Genomic DNA, 22245 nt, shown 5'->3' with positions numbered 1-22245 from the left:
TGTGTTGACTTCCAGTAAAGCAGTACTGCTTTTTTCTTAGTGCTGCGTGGGCCCTTTAAGAGAGACAAAGCTGTCTTTTAAGTTCTCTGTGGAGAAAGCCCTGGGAAGGACTACATTTCCCAGTATTCCATGTAGACCTTCCAAGATGGTGCAGGGGCTCAAGAAGGTTCCATTTCCATTTCCCTTAAAGGAGCCCCACCAGCACTGGGCAAAGTGCAGCACTGCACAGTGGGGATGGTAGCCTCCACATTGTATTCAACTTCGGCAAAAGCTTCACACAGGCCCACAAAAGAATTAGTCAGGGAGCTGCACAGTAGGACCTGCCACTGGCCAACTCAATGTGCGGCAGCAGTGAAAAAGGCCAATTCCATGCTAGGGATCATTAGGAAGGGGATTGAAAATAAAACGGCTAATATTATAATGCCCTTATACAATACTATGGTGAGGCCACACTTGGAGTACTTGCATACAATTCTGGTCACCACATCTAAAAAGGGACATTGTAGAACTGGAAAAGGTGCAGAAGAGGGCAACCAAGATGATCAGGGGCCTAGAGCACCTTTCTTATGAGGCAAGACTACAACACCTTTTTAGTTTAGAAAAAAGATGATTGCGGGGAGACATGATAGAGGTCTATAAAATCATGCATGGTGTGGAGAAAGCAGATAGAGAGAAATTATTCTCCCTCTCACATAACACTAGAACCAGGGGTCATCCCATGAAATTGATTGGCGGGAAATACAGGAACAACAAACAGAGGTACTTTCTCACACAACGCATAGTTCACTTGTGCAATTCTCTGCCACAATATGTGGTGACAGCCAACAACCTGGATCGCTTTAAGAGGGGTTTGGATAACTTCATAGAGGAGAGGTATATCAATGGCTACTAGCTGGATGGCTATAGGCCAGCCTCAAAGGCAGGATGCCTCTGAGTACCAGTTGCAGGGGAGTAACAGAAGGAGAGAGGGCATGCCCTCAACTCTTTCCTGTAAGCTTCTAGTGGCATCTGGTGGGCCACTGTGTGATATAGGCTGCGGGACTAGATGGGCTTTGGGCCTGATCCAGCAGGGCTCTTCTTAGGCCACCAGATCTTATAATGAAGACTATTATTAGTCCCAAAGAACAGGATACACAATGGCAGGGAGAGTTAAGTCAAATGTGCAGATCTACCAAAGCATACTCTATAGTCTGTTTTATTAATAGAAGAGCACAAAGAGAACATTTGAAAATGTGTCTTGCATTACTTCTCCAGTTCCTTTATTTTGTTCCAAAAGGAAATTGGGTAACACCTTTCCATCACATGCCTCAACCTAAACTTCATAACCATGCTGTATTTGAACAAAGGATTAAACAAAATCTTCAACTTCTTGAAACATGATTAAGCTACTGTCAGTTTTCCTTTGATGTTCTTACGATTTATTTTTAACACAACATCCTCTTAAGCTGGCTAGCAAATTTCCATGTCAAACCAGCTTATGCCCCAGTATTCTATTTGGGGACTGGAGGAAATTACAATGTCCACGTGGGAGGTATAAGAATATGAATAAATTGTTTTCTAAATATTCTGGATACTCTACTAAAGGATTGTCTGAACCAACAGTTCAGCAGTGGAACAATTTGCATAGCAGACTCTCTTTTGCTGGAAATGTTCCTTTGGTGGAGGCTGCACGGTACTCTTTAAGGGATGCTGCAGTGGTTTCCTGCTCTGAAAGCCTCCAAAGTCCCTTCCAGCTCTAACATTCTGTGATTCTATTAACCGGCCTCACTTACACACACAATTAGGAATATGAGCGTGCATGTCCCTCTCCCTCTTCCACAGTGCTATTCCACTTTTCATAAGCACATGGGGGCACTAGTGTGCATTTAAATACTGCATTAAAGTTGTGTTTAAATTGCATCAGCGGTGACTGGAGACAATTATGAAAAGTGGAATAAGAAGTGCACTCATATGCTGATGGCATGCTGAACAATTGATATTTTGTACATACAATGATAATTTTTCACACTTAAAAAAGATTGGCTGAGGATTCCCTGTGCATTTGTATGAATCACTGAAGGACTCATAGCATATTAACAAGTGAAGATACACTCGGTGCTCCAACTACATGCACAATAAACCCCGTCACACTACATTTTTGTTTCTTATTTCTGCTTGATGACTATCTATCTATTCAGCGTTCTCTTCTTTCTTATTGTCCTTTCCATAAGAAAATCTGGGTCCACAGTGTTTCTCCTGTTCTCCTCTGTTTGAAAAAGTATGTACAATGTCAGAGGTCCTCTTTTTATTTTATTTTCCTGCCTTTTTGTAGTTCCTCTTACTAGATATAAGTCAACTTCCTGTTACCTCTTGTCTATTGTGTGCTGTTTCTGTATAGACAGCTTATCTATCTTTGCTGTTTGCATGAAAACTCTGCCTCACATACAGTGCAGTCCAGGACCACTCACCTCTCTCTCTCTCCCCGTACATATGTGTAAAATACCACCTGAACTATTGCAGAACAGGGCTGTTTTACTGAAACTTTAAACTTTTGCTGCAACTCTTTTGCTGCCTCCATTATTTCCAGTGAAGTAAGTCAGTGTTGCCCAACTGTGGTTGTGCAATTTTAAGTCACAGTAAAGCAGCCCTCTTCTGCAAAAGTGCAGGCAATACACACACACTCACTCACTCACAGTAGTGTGGGCAGTGATGAACCGTCCTTGTTTTGCTGCACCACATGTGACTCATGGTTTCATTTCCCCCCTCTTGTCTTCTATGTATTTGTTTCCCCACGCACTCTGCCACTCCCGGCTGCTGTGCCTGAGGGGAGCTGGGTTGTGCTCCCGGCTCCATAGACAGACAAAGGGGGCTACCATCTTGCCTCCCCTGGTATGTTATTTGAGACGGCCGATTAAGCTGTTATCTGGCCTCCCCCTGCATGTGACACAGGCCAGCCAATGAGGAGCAGGAAGTGCCTGAATACGCAGCAGGCTTTAGTAAAGTCTGTTAGTTGCTCTTGGACAAGGCACCCACCTGCCCATCCCATTCTCAGAAAGAGAAAGTGTGTGTGCCCTGAGAGGAAGGCAAGAAAGGAAGCAGCTGAGCCAGGGGAAAGCATAACAACGGCCCCCATCGAGACCAGCTCTGGCCTGTGAAAACTATTGGGGCAGCCCCTCCCCACACCTTCCCAGGAGTACAGAAAGACCAGTGTGTCATGAGAGGAAGGCGAGGCACCCAGGCCAGGGAGCTCTTGTCCTGAAAAGACCAACAGCCTGAGACAACTTTTTTTTTAATCTTCTGTAATTTGCTTCTTTTAATATTGTAAACCACTTTGGGTGCCTTTGTCAAGGTAGAAAGGCGGTATAAAAATGTAGTAAATAAAATAAAATAAAATAAAATAAAATAAAATAATATAATATAATATAATATATAGCCATGGAGTTTGGACTAGACAAGTGTGCTGCATTAATAATGAACAGAGGGAAAATATCAAAAACAGAAGGAATAGAACTGCCCAATGGAAGCAACATCAAGAACCTGAAAAAGAAAGAACCTTACAAATACTTGGGCCTTCTCCAGGCTGATAACATCGCACACACTGAAGTTAAAAGAAAAATTGGAAGTGAATACATCAGGAGAGTTAGAAAAATCCTCAAGTCCAAACTCAATGGCAGGAACACCATACAAGCCATAAACACCTGGGCTATACCTGGTGTTTCAGATACACTGGGCTATACCTGGTGTTATCAGATACACTGCAGGAATAATAGACTGGACCCAGGCAGAGCTAGAGATGCTAGATTGTAAGACCAGGAAAATAACGACCATCAATCATGCTCTGCACCCCCGCAGTGATGTAGATAGGCTATACCTCCCTTGCAGCTCAGGTGGAAGAGGAATGCTGCAAGTGCATCAAACAGTCGAGGAGGAGAAAAGAGGCCTTGAAGAATATATCAAGGTGTCAAGGTCTGGCCCAAGGCCAGGGAAGTTCTCAGCTCAGCTGCACGCTGTCGGCTGAATGACAAACGTTGAATCTCAGCAATGAGTCGGAGTTTGGAGCTGTGATTTATGGAGCAAGCCGAGAGCTCCCAGCTGGTAGGAATTTACGGCTTGTCAGCCTTCAACAATAGCTGTTTGCTCCTCCTAACCGCTTCTAATTGTGTCCTGCATTTAGAACACCTGCGTTGTTGCGGTGTCAGCGGTGTTCCAATGTCTAGTTCACCCTCTGATTGGTTCCTCACGCTTTCCGTTGACTCAGGCTGCTGAGCCTGTTCTAAATCATCAGCTGGATTTACTGCAGCTGTCTTAGGAACGCTGACAGCCGGGTTCTGCCCTTCAGACATTCCTGACTCGGCTGGAAAGCTGACAGCTTCCCCTTTCTCCTCACTGTCGGAGCTCGAGGGCATGACACAAGGACAGTGAAGAAGATGCACTTCAAATGTTCAATGAGAAACTATTCAACACCAATGAAACAAAGCAGGCCTACAAGAAAGAACAAGTCAAGAACCGAGCAGAAAAATGGAGAAATAAGCCCCTGCATGGTCAATATTTGCACAACATAAGTGGAAAATCAGACATCACCAAGACCTGGCAATGGCTTAAGAATGGCAACTTGAAGAAAGAAACAGAGGGTTTAATACTGGCTGTGCAAGAACAGGCACTAAGAACAAATGCAATAAGAGCAAAAGTCGAAAAATCAACCACAAACAGCAAGTGCCGCCTTTGTAAAGAAGCAGATGAAACAGTGGACCACCTTATCAGCTGTTGTAAAAAGATCGCACAGACTGACTACAAACAAAGGCATGACAAGGTAGCAGGGACGATACACTGGAACATCTGCAAAAAATACAAGCTACCTGTAGCCAAACATTGGTGGGACCATAAAATTGAAAAAGTGGTAGAAAATGAAGATGCAAAAATATTATGGGACTTCTGACTACAAACAGACAAACATCCTCCACACAATACACCAGATATAACTCTAGTCGAGAAGAAAGAAAAACAAGTTAAAATAACCGACATAGCAATACCAGGGAATAGCAGAAAAGAAGAAAAAGAAATAGAAAAAATCACCAAATACAAAGATCTACAAATTGAAATGGAAAGGCTGTGGCAGAAAAAGACCAAAATAATCCCAGTGGTAATTGGCGCCCTGGGTGCAGTTCCAAAAGACCTTGAAGAGCACCTCAACACTATAGGGGCCACAGAAATCACCACCAGCCAATTACAAAAAGCAGCTTTACTGGGAACAGCCTATATTCTGCGACAATATCTATAACAATGGACAATAAAATTCTGGCATCCCAGGTCCTTGGGAAGGACTCGATGTCTGGATAAAACAAACCAGTCAATAACACCTGTCTGACTGTGTAAACAAGAAATAATAATAATAATAATAATAATAAATAATTAAGCTTTTGGCAAAAACACCTAACAAGCCTCATAAACAACTATCAAAACAGTTTAACCACATTTTTCAAGGAGGTGATATTCAACAATGGTTAACAACCAGGAAAACTCATGTCATAATGAAAGACCCAGCAAAAGGTGCAGTTCCAAATAATTATAGACCGATAACCTGCCTGCCAACCATGTTCAAATTATTAACTGGAATAATAGCAGATGAAGTAATGCAACACTTATTAACTAATAAGCAGCTTCCAGTTGAACAGAAAGGAAATTGTCCGAACACCAGAGGCATAAAAGACCAGCTGCTGATTGACAAAATGATTTTAGAAAATTGCAAGAGAAGAAAAACCAATCTAAGTGTTGCATGGATTGACTACAATAAAGCCTCTGACTCATTGCCTCACACATGGAGACTAAAATGTTTAGAAACAACTGGTGTCAGCAAAAACATTCAGATATTTAATTTTAAAAAGCAATGAGCATATGGAGTACACGGTTAACAATCAATGGTGAGACACTTGGACAGATTAGCATTAGAAGAGGTATTTTCCAAGGGGACTCACTATCCCCTCTGTTGTTTGTAATCACCATGATTCCACTTTCACAAATACTAAACAATACAGGCCTCAGATGTCCAACATCTAAAACATCAAGTAAAATCAACCATCTGCTGTATATGGACGATCTGAAGTTGTATGCAAAGTTCCGGTCAGAAATCGAATCACTGCTAAACACTGTCCATATATTCAGTAGCGATATAGCAATGGAGTTTGGACTAGACAAGTGTGCTGCATTAATAATGAACAGAGGAAAAATAAGAAAAACAGAAGGAATAGAACTGACCAATGCAAGCAAGATCAAGAAACTGGAAGAGAAAGAACCTTACAAATACTTGGGCATTCTCCAGGCTGATAACATCGCACACACTGAAGTTAAAAGATAAATTGGAAGTGAATACATCAGGAGAGTTAGAAAAATCCTAAAGTCCAAACTCAATGGCAGGAACACCATACAAGCCATAAACACTTGGGCAATACCTATTATCAGATACACTGCAGGAATAATAGACAGGACCCAGGCAGAGCTAGAGATACTAGATTGTAAGACAAGGAAAATTATGACCATCAATCATGCTCTACACCCCTGCAGTGATGTAGATAGGCTATACCCCACTCGCAGCTCCGGTGGAAGAGGAATGCTGCAAGTCCATCCAAAAGTAGAGGAGGAGAAAAGAGGCCTTGAAGAATATATCAAGGACAGTGAAGAAGATGCACTTCAAATGGTCAATAATGCGAAACTATTCAACACCAATGGAACAAAGCAGGCCAACAAGAAAGAACAAGTTAAGAACCGAGCAGAAAAATGGAAAAATAAGCCGCAGTGGTCAATTACAAAAGCAACTTTACTGGGAACAGCCTATATTCTGTGATGATATCTATAATAATAATAACCACCACATTGATAATAAAATTCAGCCATCCCAGGTCCTTGGGAAGGACTCAATGTCTGGATAAAACAAACCAGTCAATAACAGCTGTCTGACTGTGTAAACAAGAAATCATCATCATCATCTCCTTGTTGGCGTTTTTCGTATATTTTTTTCGGTTAAGCGATGTTTCTTCCAGTAACTCTGCAGTCTCCAGCCCTGGTTGTTTAACTGAAGATCCTGAGTCCTGTTGCCCACTTGCCACCAGATGTCCAGGGACTCCAGCACCTGGCGCGGTCCTTGTTGACCCGGGCGACGACCGATCCGGTATAGATTTATTAAAGTTACGTCTCACCATATTGTTGATGGGAGAGGCACTCTTTGTCTGGCTCCTCTGATGATACCTGTCCAGTATGGTTGGACCTCTGGCATAGCTCTCACCTTCCTCAGAGCATGCAAGCCCCACAACCACACCAAAATAGTGCCTCACTGGCGGCCAAGGTAGTGCCTCACTGGGGGCCACAGAGATCACCATCAGCCAATTACAAAAAGCAACTTTTCTGGGAACAGCCTATATTCTCAGACGATATCTATAATAACAACAACAACCATATTGATAATAAAATTCAGCCATCCCAGGTCCTTGGGAAGGACTTGATGTCTGGATAAAACAAACCAGTCAGTAACACCTGTCTGACTGTGTAAACAACAACAACAACAACAACAACAACAACAACAACAACAACATAATAGTTATCCGGTCATCATCTGGGGCCAAGTAGGATATTTTTTGGTCACACCTGATTGGCACTAGCCTTTTTTCGCCTACTTCTCACTGAGTTTGATGATAGAGGCTCCACCAGATTTAAGATCTTTGGTCACTTAGCAGGAGAGTGCAGGTTTGGGGTAGATTATTTTGGTAATGGTGTTGGGCTGGAGGACCATTTAAGACGGAAAGGGGCTGAAGAACAGCCACTCCCGGTTTTGCAGCCCTCTGGCTGGCATCTGCCCTGACTTGGAGGGTTGCTTGGCTTCACCATTCAGTGTTTTGCGGCCTGGGTGGGTGTGGGTCAGGCAGCCCTCCCCTCAGTAGGGTTAAGCCCCATGGTGAGATGATATCAGGACTTGGTGCCTGGCTGAATCAGCACTCCTTATGAGGTTTACCCACATGTGGAGTACCTGCACTCTGATTAATTTAAGTTCATCGTTGCAGGTTCTGTGTTGTAATATCAATAAAGTTGCCCTAGTTTTCTCCAGTATTGTGTGTCTTGTCTTTATTGGGCCCTGGGGTTGCAATACATTAGACTGTTGTTAATACCCCATGTCTTAATTATTATTTATTATTTTTATTTATTTATTGTTAGATTTATATATCGCCTTTCATTAAAAACAATCCCAAGGCGGTTTACAAAAGTTAAAACACATAATAAAAATGAGTTAAAAGTATTTAGCTAAAAATATAAAAACAGTCTGATATTAAAATATATAATATACAAATACAGAAAACTATACAAGGATAAAAACACACAGAAGCAGCAACAAAACAATCATGTAAAGGCCTGGATAAAAAGCCAAGATTTAACCAGCTTTCTAAAAACTGTGACGGAGTCTGAGGAGTGAATGGCCACTGGGAGAGCATTCCAAAGCCTGGGGGCAGCAACAGAGAAGGCCCTGTCCCAAGTGCATGACAACCTAGCCTCCCTCATTGTTGGCACCTGGAGCAGAGCCCCCTCAGTTGATCTCGTCAAGTGGGCAGAAACCCATGGGAGCAGGCGGTCCCTCAGGTATCCCGGACCCAAACTGTTAAGGGCTTTAAAGGTCAAAACCAGCACCTTGAATTGGACCCAGAAACACACTGGTAAGCAGTGTAGCTCTTTCAAAATAGGTGTGATGCGATCACACCGGGCAGCTCCAGATAGAACTCTAGCTGCCACATTTTGTACAAGCTGCAGTTTCCAGATATTCTTCAAGGGCAGCCCCACAGAGAGTGCATTGCAGTAATCCAGCCATGACGTGACTAAGGCATGGGTAACTGTGGCCAGATCTGCCTTCTCGAGAAAGAGACGCAGCTGGCGCACTAGCCGAAGCCATGCAAAGGCACCCTTGGCCACCGCCTCCACCTGAGCTCCCAAAAGCAGAGCTGGGTCCAGTAGTACCCCCAAGCTGCATACTTGCCTTCAAGGGAGTGCAACCCCATCCAGAACTGGTAAAATCTCATCCCGATTCTCTCCTACTGACCAATATTACCTCCATCTTGTCTGGATTCAGTCTCAGTTTATTAGCTCACATACAGCCCATCACGGCTTCCAATCCATGTTTCAGGACATCCACCGCCTCCCTAGGATCCGGTGACAAGGAGAGATAGAGCTGAGTGTCATCTGCATATTGTGATGACTCAGTCCAAGTCTCCGAATGACCTCTCCCAGCAACTTCATGTAGATGTTAAACAGCATGGGGGACAAAATCGAAACCTGCGGGACCTCACAGACCAATGGCCACAAGGCCGAGCAGTAGTCCCCCAGCACAACTTTCTGGACCCTCCCCCCCAAGAAAGGAACGGAGCCACTCGAACACAGTACCTCCAATTCCCATACTCAAGAGGTGATCCAGAAGGATACAATGGTCGATGGTATTGAATGCCACCAAGAGGTCCAGCAGAACCAACAGGGACACACTCCCCCTGTCTAGCTCCCGGAAAAGGTCATCCACTAGAGCGACCAAGGCAGTTTCAGTCCCATATCCAGGGTGGAAGTCAGACTGAAAAGGGTCCAGATAATCCATATCATCCAAGACCCTCTGCAGCTGGGACACCACCACTCGCTCTATCACCTTGCCCAAAAAGGGAAGGTTAGATACAGGTCTATAGTTGTCCAGGTTGGAGGGATCAAGGGAGGGCTTTTTTAATAGAGGTCTTACCACCACCTCCTTGAGGCACGATGGCATCCTGTCCTCCCTTAATGAAGCATTAATGATCATCTCCAACCATCTGCCTGTACCCTCCCTGGCAGATTTTATTAGCCATGAAGGGCAAGGGTCAAGAGCGCATGATGTCGCCCACACACTGGACAGGATCCTCAGGCCGCACTAACTGAAAAGAATCCAACACAACTGGACCAGATGGTACCAAAGGCACATCTGCCAGAACTGCCCAAACTCTGGAGTCCAAGTCAGCATGGATCCGAGCGACTTTATCTGCAAAGTGACATGCAAACTGATCACAATGGGCTGTAGATTATTCCTCTCCCATTACCTGGTGGGATGTGTGGAGCAATGTTTTTACCACACGAAACAGCTCTGTTTGTCTGCGCTGAGCAGATGCAATGAAGGTGGAGAAAAAACATTTCTTCGCCACCCCCACCGCCACGGAATAGTCCCTAAAATGGACTCTAACCCGTGTTCGGTCGGATTCAGCATGACTCTTCCTCCAGCATCGTTCCAGTCATCGTCCAAGTTGTTTCATCGCCCTAAGCTCTGAGGAAAACCAAGGAGCCGAACAGGCTCCACCAAGCTGGAGAGGGCATTTAGGAGCTACCGTGTCAACAGCCTGGGTCGTCTCTTTATTCCAGAGATCAACCAGGGCCTCAACAGGGTCACCAGCTCTGGACACTGGAAACTCCCCAAGGGCTGTCTGGAATCCAAGCGGATCCATAAGCCTCCGGGGGTGGACCATTCTAATCAGTCCACCACCCCTGCAGAGGGCAGATGGAGCAGCCAAACTAAACCCCACCAGATGATGATCTGTCCATGACAAGGGAGTTATCTCAAACTTCCTCACCTCCAGATCAGAGTGTGTCCTGCCATGTGGAGGCCATGAAATCCTGAGCCAAACCCACTAGGGGGGCCTCAGCGTGGACATTGAAATCCCACAAAACAATAAGTTGGGGGGAACCCAAGGCCACCTCCGAGACCACCCCCACCAGCTCAGATAGGGAGACTGAATTGCGGTGGGGTGGTCGGTACACCCGCAAAATCCCCAGCCTATCTCGGAGGCCCACCCTCAAGGACAAACACTCAAAATTCTGAGATTGCCTGACTGGGCACCTGGAAATGGGGAGAGTCTCTCGATAGATGACTGCAACGCCTCCTCCCCGACCCTCCAGGTGGGGCTGCCGCACACTCAGGAAACCTGGAGGACAGAGCTGAGAGAGACCAACCCCGCCCAGCTCATCCAACCAGGTCTACGTCACACATATCAGGTCAGCACGCTCATCCACAATCAGATCGTGGATGAGAGATGTTTTAGCATTAACTGACCTGGCATTCAGCAGCAGCACCCTAATCCTAGAAGGAGTGTTCTCATAGCTCCCAGGGGTCTCAGGGTTGGGAGAAGGGCTGGAAAAAGGAACAGGCCTCAGTTGCCTGGACCATTTCCCCCTCTAATGGCCAGCCCAACTCCCACCGCCGTATCTCCCTCTGCTCGCTACCAGTGGTATTGCTGCCCCCACACCAACCCCACTTTCCTGCTCTCCCAGGCACACTCCTCAGTCCAGCCAACCACAGCTCCACTACTTAACGAAAACCAAATCCAGGACCCACACAACATATGCTGACTTCTTGATAGAAGAGATGTCAGGAAGATCTTCCAACCCCAGGCAGCTGACCCCAAGGCTGAGAGCCATAAGGACGAGAGCCCTTGTGCTCTCGCCCTTCGGCTCACGCCAAGAGGCTCGCACCCCTGGCTCAGCCTGAGTTTTAAAGCAGCAAAACCAGCCCCATAGATGGTACACACCTGGAAAAGGTGGGGCAGAATCAAAAAGCACAGTCAATGCCCTGCCCAAAATGTTCCCTCTTCCCCCATCACTACCCCATCTTTCAACTTCCCTCATCAATACCTTTGCTCTATGTTCCCAATTGTGTTATGTTTATTATAAAATGTTTTCCGCCCCCGATTACCTTGCAGGACTACTCTCATATTTTGCATTGGTGTAAGAATGTCCCCCCTCTGCTTAAAAAAAAAAGACACAAAACAAAACTATGGCCTATATCCAGACTAATGAAGCACTGATGATCCTAACTCTGCACATGTGCAATGGGGAGGGGGCAATTTTCATTGTTCTCCCCTTCCCTCTAAAGCCCACTATGATTCCCACAACTATATCCCTGAGGGCTGTGTGACCCTCAGGGACATATTTCTAGGGGTCACAGTCAGCTTCAGAGGGAAGGAAAGAGTGATGGAAGTCATGCTTCCCCCTTAGCACATGTGCTGTGTCCAAGCACTAGTGCTTCATAGTCTGAATTTTAGCCAATATTCTCATTTTTATAGGATGAAAAGAAAAACAAAGCACCATTTAAAAAATATGCAGCTCACAGAGCAACATACATCAGAGAGGGATGCTGTAAATGAAGGTTCTGGAAACAGATCAGAAACCAGCCCTGTTTGGGTGCCTTTGTATAGCTCAGTATAGCGGTGTTCAGTATGGCTACTGAACACAGTAGCTATACACAGTGCACACAGTTACAAAGCTACCAAGCCATTTGCAAACTTTGCAAACTTCATACCCTATATGACCCCCAATGCTATGCTGATGTGTTATATAACCCCCTCTCCTAATGCTCACGATTACAGCATTTGTCTGAAAAGACAACCACTATGTCTTAGAAGAGAGCCTCTTCATGATTAGGAACATCATGCGGTCATTCTCATGACCAGAAAAACTGGGTTTTAAAGAGAAAGCCCAGCTTTTCATGGTCATCTGCATGCACAAGAAGCCCTCACACCCACCCTATTCAGACCTGGTCCACACCAAGGTAGAAGGGAAACAGCTCTCCTCCCACCTTGATGGTTGGTCATCTGTATTGACGATCCAGTTCAACAGCTGCACTGGCAGCTGGCAGGACCGCAGAGTTCTGTGGAAAGTGGGGCCAGACAGAGCAGCACTGCTGCAATGCTGAGAGCAGCAGCTCTGTTGTTCACACATTGTTGGAAATTCTCTGTGGTGAAAGAATCCCTTTCTCATTATAGCAGAGTGCACAGAGGCACAACACACAGCGGCATTTAGTTAGGCATGCGTGTATGCTGAGAGTAAAGTAACTTGGAGCCAGTTCATAGTTTCAAATCAATATATAAGGCATTTATTAAGGAACTCCATTCTAGATAGGAAAGTGAGGAGTTAGGATCTCTAATCTATCTATCTAGCTGGATGCAGATGGATTCTGCATCTTCTCTGCACACATGGTGCAGGGAGAGAGGAGCTTGCCATGTTGCAAGGTAGAAGGACAGGTCGGGAAGAGAGAGAGGAAGGAAGTTAATCCCTGAGAGTACAAATCTACATTTCAAAGGGATAGTGTCAGAGCAGTAAAGAAGGGATGACCAATGTCTTGACCCTCTAGCCCTCTGACTTACTAGTCTGTCCTCCACTGTCTGAGACAAGAGACAGCGCAAAGTCCTTAACTTCCAACACATATTGCATTGTAGGACCCCGGAGGGCCCAGCACAAGCTTCCTTTCTCCCATCAGAGATCTGGAGCTTGCTGTTGGAGATCCAGTTCCAGATGGCATCGACCTTTTGAACCAGTAGACCTAATGACCACCAGTGGCATTGTGAGTTGAGATAGATAGTTAGGGTCTCCTTCTCTTTCCTGTATATCTCTGCCTCTATGACCCCTCTATGGATAGAATGTACCCAGGAATTTCCTGGGAGTGTCCTCCTCCTCTTCCTTCTCCTTCCTAGAATGCTGCTAGCTCTCTCTCTGAGCACCATGCTTCTTTAAGTCTCTCTCTGACCACCATGTAGCCAGTGGTTAGATATAGGTCTTTCCTATCATCATGGACTTCTGAATGAAGAAGATTAGTTTAAACTTACATGAATCTCCATGCTTATCATTTACAAGCTGTTGCCCCAGAGACTCTGTTAATGTCTGCTGTAATAAACTTTTTCTTATGGTCAGTGGGGCGGGTGAGGCTATATAATGCAGCAGGGGGGCTTGCAAATGTCATTGTAACTCTGCACTGTACATGGTTACCAAATGCCCGAACATGGCCAATGTATTCAAGCAATTGGTTTTGAGTATTTTTCTTCTTTTTTCTGAGATTAGATGTCTTTTCCTCCTAAGTTTGACATTATACTTTCAAACTATCTGTTTAGTTCATTTTTGAAAAATTTTCAGCAGGCTTTCCCACCTTGAATTTCTCCCCACACAAGGCTATGCCAGTCTCTATTGTACTATCATTTGTGCCTGGTAACTGAATTTAACTTGACACTCCCCTGCCTACCACTGCCTTTGCTTTCGATGTGTTGCCTATGTAACCCCCCCTCCCTTTTTTAATACAAAGCTTTTTTAAAAATACTACATGAATGTTATATGACATGCATTATAGAACATTCTGAAATGCTCGCTGTTATCTTCCTTAACATAGGCTCTGATGTCAACAATTCCTCCCACATAGCATTTCTACTTTTGCTCTCATGTTCATATCTGTCATTTCTTAAGTTTCTACAATTTATTTTCTACAATTACTTCAGTCTGCATTTGAACACCTTATCTGTGGCTTTCTGACTGCCTTTGTGTCATCCCTTTCTTCTTGCTTTAATGTACAATGTTTTCATCTTTTCATCTGTCATGGCCCAGTCTCAACCAGCCCTTGAACTAACAGACTTTACTGCTGCTACCAGGTAGATTTCTTTATTTTACTGGCTCTCTCTACCAAACAGCACTTCAGACCTCTGTCTACCAATTTACATTAGGTAGAATGATGAGGCATCTAAGTGTGGGGTGGGTAATACAGACAGAGACAGAAGTGTTGAATCAAAACAGTGAAAATTTTACTAAAAACTTTAGGTATGAAAAATAGAAACCATACTACAACAAACAAAGGTTGGAATAAATGCATTTAGCTAGCCCAGGGCTGCTCAGCTTCAGCCCTCTTGCAGATGTTGGCCTACAACTCCCATAATCCCTGGCTATTGGCCCTTGTGGCTGGGGATTAAGGGAGTTGCTGTCCAAAACAGCTGGAGGGCCAAAGCTGAGGAGCCCTGAGCTAGCCGATACTCTAGACCAGGGATTCTCAACATTGGGTCCCCAGATGTTATTGGACTTCAACTCCCATAATCCCCAACCAAAGGACTCTGGGGATGGGGATTATGGAAGTTGAAGTCCAATAACATCTGGGGACCCAACGCTGAGAATCCCTGCTCTAGACTAGCCCTAAAGCTCTCGCCAATCAGCTTCAGGTGAGCTCTCACTCTCTGTTGTGCTGTAGGCCTCTGGTTCCAATTTTCCATTAGCCTCTCTCTGTTTTGCAGTAGGCTTTGTTCTCTCTCTCTGCCCAGCCCTGGCAGATTCAGCTCTCATCTTCTGGCTCCTCTGCCCTTGACTCTTAGGAATTTCAATTCCTTTTCTGGAGTATTCCCAGTAACTCAGTTAGCAAGTGATTCCAGCGAACTCCACAACCAATTCTTCTGGGTGCTTTCCAGATTCCTCCCTCAATGGGGTCACAGTGGATCTCTGAAGTGTCCTTTCACACTTCCTGTGTTGTGACACCGCAGTTCCTACCCTGACAGCAGGGTTCTGTTCACATTTCCAATGCCTTTTTTCGAATCTAATCACTGCACTATAGTGCTATGACATCATGTATCCGGCATGAAAAGGTTGCTGTTTTTTCAGGTTGTTAGTTTCTGTGAGACTGCTGTTGACCCTGTTGTTTACGTTTCAAATGCAATTTGCCTGAATAGAAGCATTTTGCTGCTGTTGAGCAGCTAGTCTGGAAAGCATCCTGGTGATTTCAGCAGCTCAAACCGGCTCAAAACCAACTAACAACCAAGCTGCTCAAAACGTTATCTATCTATCTATCTATCTATCTATCTATCTATCTATCTATCTATCTATCTTCTCCTTTGTTCCCTGTTCATATGATTTTTGCATTTGTTTCTATGGGCGATTTGTTTGGGGTTATAATTTTTATCCCCTAGCTAATTAGCAGGGCACTAAAGAAGCTACCCACTCCAGTTACAGAGTAGTTGCAGAGTTTAGTTGTTGCAGCTAATTATAGAAGGTGCATGGAGAGTCTTGTAGAACTAAATACTAATTGGTGAAGTACACTTTGGATAGGAAAGACCTAACCCTAATCTATAGAACTACATAATGAATAGGTAGGGAGAGAGAGATGTTTCCATCTGCTCTCTAAGGGGAAAGGAAGGGATTCTGACTCTCAACAGAAAATACCTGAAGAGTACTAGCAGGAGTCATAGAGTAGAAACAGGTAGAACAGTTTGAGAGACCCTTACTCACTATCTCTACTCTAATGCCCCTTGTGGTCATTAGGACAGATCGTGCAAAAAGTTGATGCACTGGAAGTCCATATCCAACACGATTGCCTGTTTTATATTACTTTCCTATATTTTCCTCCTCAGAATTCTAAATTGGTCTATGGTTTTATTTGTGACCCTCCTTTCACTCACAATGTAAGTAGTTTATCTGCAGTTTTCCAGACAAACTGCCACTTTCAAATGTCACTAGAGCCCTATCCAGATGTTACAACATGTGTGTGTACAGATTTCTTTGCATATGTACATGTTTTGTATGAATGACTGTACATGTTTTCACTTTAAAAGTGAATATGCATGTAGACTCCCTTAATAGGGATGTGCACGGAACCGGGTGGGTGAGGCTTGAAGGTGGGGGGAAGTCACTGCTTTAAGGGCGATGGAGGGTGCTCTTACCCTTCCCACTGCTTTCCCCCGCCAGTGCTCCATTTCCCCAAAGTCGATTGGGGCAGTAGCATACCTCCCTGCTGCCCCATTGCCTTTACTGGAAGTAACTGGAAGTATCTGATGCGCCTGTGTGTGCTGGGCATGGGAGTGTACTGGGCGCACACACCGCATGATGCACACCCATGCCATGTGTGTGTGCGTGTGAGCCTGGTGTATGCAAATGCGTCGGAAACTTCCAATGACTTCCAGTAAAGGTGGTACACTGCCACCCTGATGGACTTTGGAAAAATGGAGGGCCGGTGGGGGGAAAGCGGAGGGAGAGGTAAGTGTACCCTCCCCCGCCCTTAAAGCAGTACCCCCTGCCTTCAAACTGGCGGAACCGCCTGCCGTTGAAACCAGTTTGGAGGCCCATAAAGGGCCTCCAAACCAGTTCTGTGCTCATCCCTACCACCTAAAGGCATGCAATAGATAGGAACTGTATTCAAGTCAATGTGTTGAATGTTACCTGTGAAAAACTGTATGTGCAAACAAATCTATACATGCACATGCAGTAAACAGATTGTATGTGCATTGAACATGTGTGTGTCAGACATCTGCAACTGCTACTCACTTTGCTTATATTTCATTTGGTGGCGCAGTGGTAAAACTGCCGCCCTGTAACCAGAAGGTTACAAGTTCGATCCTGACCAGGGGCTCAAGGTTGACTCAGCCTTCCATCCTTCCGAGGTCGGTAAAATGAGTACCCAGAATGTTGGGGGGGGGGCAATATGCTAAATCATTGTAAACCACTTAGAGAGCTTCGGCTATAAAGCGGTATATAAATGTAAGTGCTATTGCTATTGCTATTTAACCTTTTTTTCATCCCACTTTCATATGTGTAATCAGGCTGTGCAGAATGTGATTTAAAGTCCCCAGTGTACATTGATGTTAACTGCAAGGCAAATGCATTCCACTCAGCTTTCTTTTCTACAGAGGCTGGGTCTCCCCACACTCTATTTTCCACTTATGATATCAATGTGGACCTCCACCCCTCAGAAAAGCCCATGATTTTGCTGCAAACTTTCAGGGTCTCTGGTATCCGTAGCAACCTGGTATCCATGCCTGCTTCTTTCTTGGTTTGTTCTGGAACCCTTGCTCTCTACACATAGGACATCAGTTTTATCAGTAAGAAGTGTGATAACTATTACAAGACAAGATTGTTGAAGTACGCCCTCTTGTGCAACTCTACAATGAGTTGCAATTCTCTTTTGTGCCTTCTGCACAGGGATCTGAATGTCATTTAGAGATATGAAGGAATTCAGCTCTGGACAGAGAGTTTATTTTTTAGCAAGAAAAATAGGAAGAGCGAGATTAATGTTCTAGAAAGTGTACAGCTAAGTGGCAAACTTTGGTTATGACACAATATTCATTTTTGTCCAATAGATGGCACCATTGTCAGTATTAACACACATTTGGTACAATCACTAGTGTATAGCACCTGTTTGTATTTCTTGCCTCATAGGAGAAGAATATGGGAAAGGGGGTCAGAAAATAAATGACTAGATACGTAAAAGGAAAACTGGCTAAAACTGGTTGAAAATGTTTTGTCACATAAGATTTCCAGAATAAGGAAGGATTTTGTTCCTCTCAATCAGGGGTTCCAGACCATGGGCCCCCAGATGTTGTGGCTAGGAATGATTGGAGTTGTGGTCAATCAGTTGGAGACCCAAGGTTGGGACCTCCCACTCTGAATAATGAAAAAAAGGAGGACATGACCAGAATAAGAAGTGAATGTGAATTTTCTCCTTATACATGTCGATTGCAAGGACATCTGATCCAAATAACAGATATAAAAGAACAATTTTATTGTTTGTTTACCTTTGCATACACTGTTGTTCCAGAGAGTTTAGGAGAGTATATATAATTTCCTCCACATCCTTCTTGCTCATGATTTTATGCAACCTCTATCTAATTTAATCATCTTTTTACCATTTCTGTATTCCTTTATTTTAGTGTCCTGACATCTTTGAGTATATAGCAAACCACTGCTTGTTTCTTGCTTTAAAAGTTGTGTGCATTATAAATTACTAGCTTAACCTGCGCAGAGCATCTGCGTGCTAGTACTTGATTGTTCCCCTCACCCCCTGCCACAGCCCCCTCACCTCAGACTTCTCTTCACCCTCACCTAAACTGCACTTCTGCTGCTCCTCCTCCTCCTCCATCCCATCACTTCCACCCCCCTCATCCCCTCACCCCTCTTGGTTGCTCCTCCATCCAGTTGCTCCACCTCCCTCACCCTTCTTGGTCATGGCAGCGTTGCCGGTGCCGAATGACATTAACTAGCTCCTCGTCCCTATCTGCATATGGAATGCCTACTGCCCACTCACTATGGTGCTCCTGCTCTGTTACCTCCGATTGGTAAAACACTGTGTGGGCAGGGCTTGCCATACACCATTTGCCACGGATCACATAAGCCCCCCACCCCCCTCTCTCTCTACACACACACACACACACACACACACACACACACACACACACACACGTACGTTTAATTCCCAGACATGTATTAAGTAAACTTCCCAGAAGCTCCTTGGCTGAAACACATGTTCGACTACGAGCAAGTTACACAGATTTGCATGCTTTGCCCTCTTCTGGTCATTTCTACATGCCTTAAGGAAGTGTGCCATTAAGTTCCCAACCCTAATGGAGCCAAGAGCAGGAGTTGAGGGGATGTGAGGTGAGGGCTGCATCTAGGCTTGTAGCCCCCCAGGATTGGCCTGGGTTTTCTAGGAATCCGTGTCAATTTCAGTATCAGTATTAATATTTTATTACTATTACTTCTGTGAAAAATACTAGTAAAAATATTGGGGGCAGGGGAAGGATCTCTAGGAACAGCTCCATTGTTATGACCCAGATCCAGGACCCCTCCTTCCCCACTTGAGGGATGAGACAACAAAGTTCATAAGACAGGCTGGGGATGATTTAGGATCCAGACCAACTGGGACCCCTCACACCTGGCGAACCAAGCAAACACAAGCCAGCACTCCCACCTTGGGCCAGGGACAAGCCCTGCCTAGGGGTTTCCTGAGGACCTGCTGGCTGTGTTGCGGAGGCCTGCTACATAATGGATTGGGGCAGGGATGGAACTTTGTGTTTAGAGTGGCTTGGCTTGTGAAGTTACAGCCTGGCTCCAAGAGAAGCTGAATTTTAAAGGAAGGAAGGAAGAAAAAAGAATGAGCAGGCTCCTCAGAAGAAATCTATTCAAAAGAGAGAATAAAACTTTTGCAAAAGAGATGCTTTCATCTAGCTCTTTCCCTACTTTAAAACTTGTAGTGAGGATCCCAGATACAGTATATGGTTCAGCCTACTTTAGGGAATGTATTAACTTTGTTAATATTCAAGACCATTATGTTCTTCCCTGATCTCATGTGGAGACAAGTGAAATTATTATTGCTAGATTGACCTGCACAGAGCATCTGTGTGCTAGTTGCTTTTCTCACCCCCTGCCACAGCCCCCTCATCCCAGAGACCGCCCCACCTTTCAGCGTAATGGTACTGTAGCAGCAGCACTACTTTCTTTCCCTGCACCGCCTCCTCCTTGGGCCTCCCGCCTCTGCCACCCTCCTGCTCCTCCTCATTTCTCTTCTCTGGCTGCCCCATTGGGCTTCCCTGGTTCCCTAGCCACCCTTTAGCTTTCCCTACCTGCGCTGCTGCCATCACGGGCCTCCCTTTTCTGCTGCCCTCTTGCTCCTCCTTGTCCTCCTCAGCTACCCCATCAGACTCCTCCGGTTCCCCAGCTGCCTCCAAGCTGCCTGCTTCAGCCGCCACCATCATGCCACTGCAGCTCTCTCTCTCTCTCACCACGCATGCGCTTAGTGTGGGCGGGGCTTGCCACATACCACCTAAGGCTTAGATAGATAGATAGATAGATAGATAGATAGATTCTGACATGCATTTTGGATTTAACTGGAAGTGTACTTTTCCTGCCGCCTTTTAAAATTGTTTGATGAAATTATTTAACATTGTGATGATGGGGGAAGGTTTTGTGTATATTTTAAAAGGTTAATTTTTCCCCTTTCTGATCTTCACAATAGGCTCTTGTTTTGCTGCCACCATATATGCTCTCTTAATAATCAAGAACACTTTATAGAGGTCTTCAGGTTTGGTAACACAAAGATATTGGCATGGGGGTACTTTCAGAGACACTCTCCTTTGTTATTTCAAAAAACAAATAAAGATTTATTAATTTACAGTTGCTGCTGTTTGCTTGTTTCTCTGCTTAATAAGTAGGGTAAGTCTCTTGCTTGGTTACAAAACAGTTTCTTTGATAATGCAGTTTACCTTCAGTTACTTCCAGTAGCGGCTGGTGAGGGCAGCACGGGAAGGGGTGGGTGGGTGGCAAGAGGCACCTTTAAAAATAAATTAACAGGTGCTTACCAATGTTGGGCCAGCACCGGCAAGCTGCATCAAGCAGCGATGCTCCATCCAGGATCCCAGGGGGGTGAGGGTGGCATCCCACCTGGTATTCCCTGTGAGGTGGCAGCATGGCCCTGGCCTCTGTGAGTGTGCAGAGGCCAGAGCCACGCCACTGCAATGCAGGTATGCCAGGTGGGGAGCCACTGGTCCACACGGGATCCCAGGCAGAGCGCCGCTGCTTGAGGCATCTGTATCATAGAAGGTGTAACCTTTCTATGCTTTTATACCCACTTTCTTCCCAGAGCTCATATATTAGAATTACAACTGTGTTCATTCTTTACAGGACCTTCCCTGGCTCTCCTTAGCCCATCCTTCTCCCAGGCTGTATCTCAGACACCTCTCTGTGTCTTCACAGTACACACTAGGGATGCACATGAACTGCGGTTCAAGCACTTTTTGGTCAAGGGGACCAGGCACTTAAAAAAGCAAAAAAAGGGGAAAAAAGAAAAAGAAAAGGAGAGCAGGTCCTTACCTGCTTTCCGCCATCCCATGCAGCTTCCTGCTGGGGCAGTGCATGTCCCTAGAAACCCCACATTGCATTAGCATGCACATGGCACCCACATATGCGCGGATGCCATGTGCTTGCTAAGCGGCTTCTGGGGACAGTTTGTGCACATCCCTAGTACATACACCAACTGACATTCTCTGACTGAGTTCTAACTGTTCTAACTGCTCTCCACTGGGGGTTTCTAAGACATAGCTGCAGGTCTTATCTCTGCTAGGCACACTTACAGTTTATTCTCCAAACTCATTTTTAAATTTGATTTATAATTGTAAACTGCTTTACAACCATCTTAAAAGGTGTCATATTGATGGGCAAAGATAGATGATGTGGCTACCTTACTGAAAGTAAGCAGAGATGGCCTAGGAAGCCAGTGTTTGCCGTCTTCAGCTCTATGATGGAAGAAAGGTAGGGTATAAATATCATTAAATAAATACAATCAAAGGCATGAGCATGCTGATACCCACTTTAAACAGAATCTAGTAGGCTCCTGTAGGAGCATCTATACAAGCAGCAGGCTTCCTGAGTCTTCTCCACTGATCCAGATAGCTGCTTTCCAAGATGTTTTTCAGGTCTTCTGAAACAATAGCTCTTCAGGCATTATCTTCAGCATGTTCTAGTAGTTAGAATATTGGACTATGACTGGGAAGATCTGAGTTCAAATTTGTGTTCACCCATGAAACTCACTGGATGACTCTGGGCCAGTCAACTTATCTCTCAGCCTAACCTGCCTCAAAGGGTTGTTGTTGTTGTTATTATTATTATTACATTTATATCCCACTCTTCCTCCAAGGAGCCCAGAGTGGTGTACTACATACTTGAGTT

General features: G+C 44.9%; 1 protein-coding gene and 1 long non-coding RNA gene across 2 annotated transcripts in view; one reads left to right on the top strand and one right to left on the bottom strand.

Moving 5' to 3' along the window:
• Window positions 1-21498, bottom strand: part of GEMIN8 (gem nuclear organelle associated protein 8) — a 76208-nt gene extending 54710 nt beyond the window's left edge. The window contains exon 1 of the mRNA XM_053304985.1: window positions 21391-21498. Within this exon, the coding sequence (XP_053160960.1) occupies window positions 21391-21409 (19 nt within the window). The 5' untranslated portion in view covers window positions 21410-21498. The remainder of the gene's footprint in view (window positions 1-21390) is intronic.
• The window catches only part of LOC128349081 (uncharacterized), a 96237-nt gene that overhangs the window by 7995 nt on the left and 65997 nt on the right, over window positions 1-22245 (top strand). The gene's annotated exons all lie outside the window — the stretch shown is intronic.

This window comes from Hemicordylus capensis, chromosome 3, assembly GCF_027244095.1.
Source record: "Hemicordylus capensis ecotype Gifberg chromosome 3, rHemCap1.1.pri, whole genome shotgun sequence".
Classification (NCBI taxonomy): Eukaryota; Metazoa; Chordata; class Lepidosauria; order Squamata; family Cordylidae; genus Hemicordylus; species Hemicordylus capensis.
This window is presented reverse-complemented; position numbering and strand designations above follow the sequence as displayed.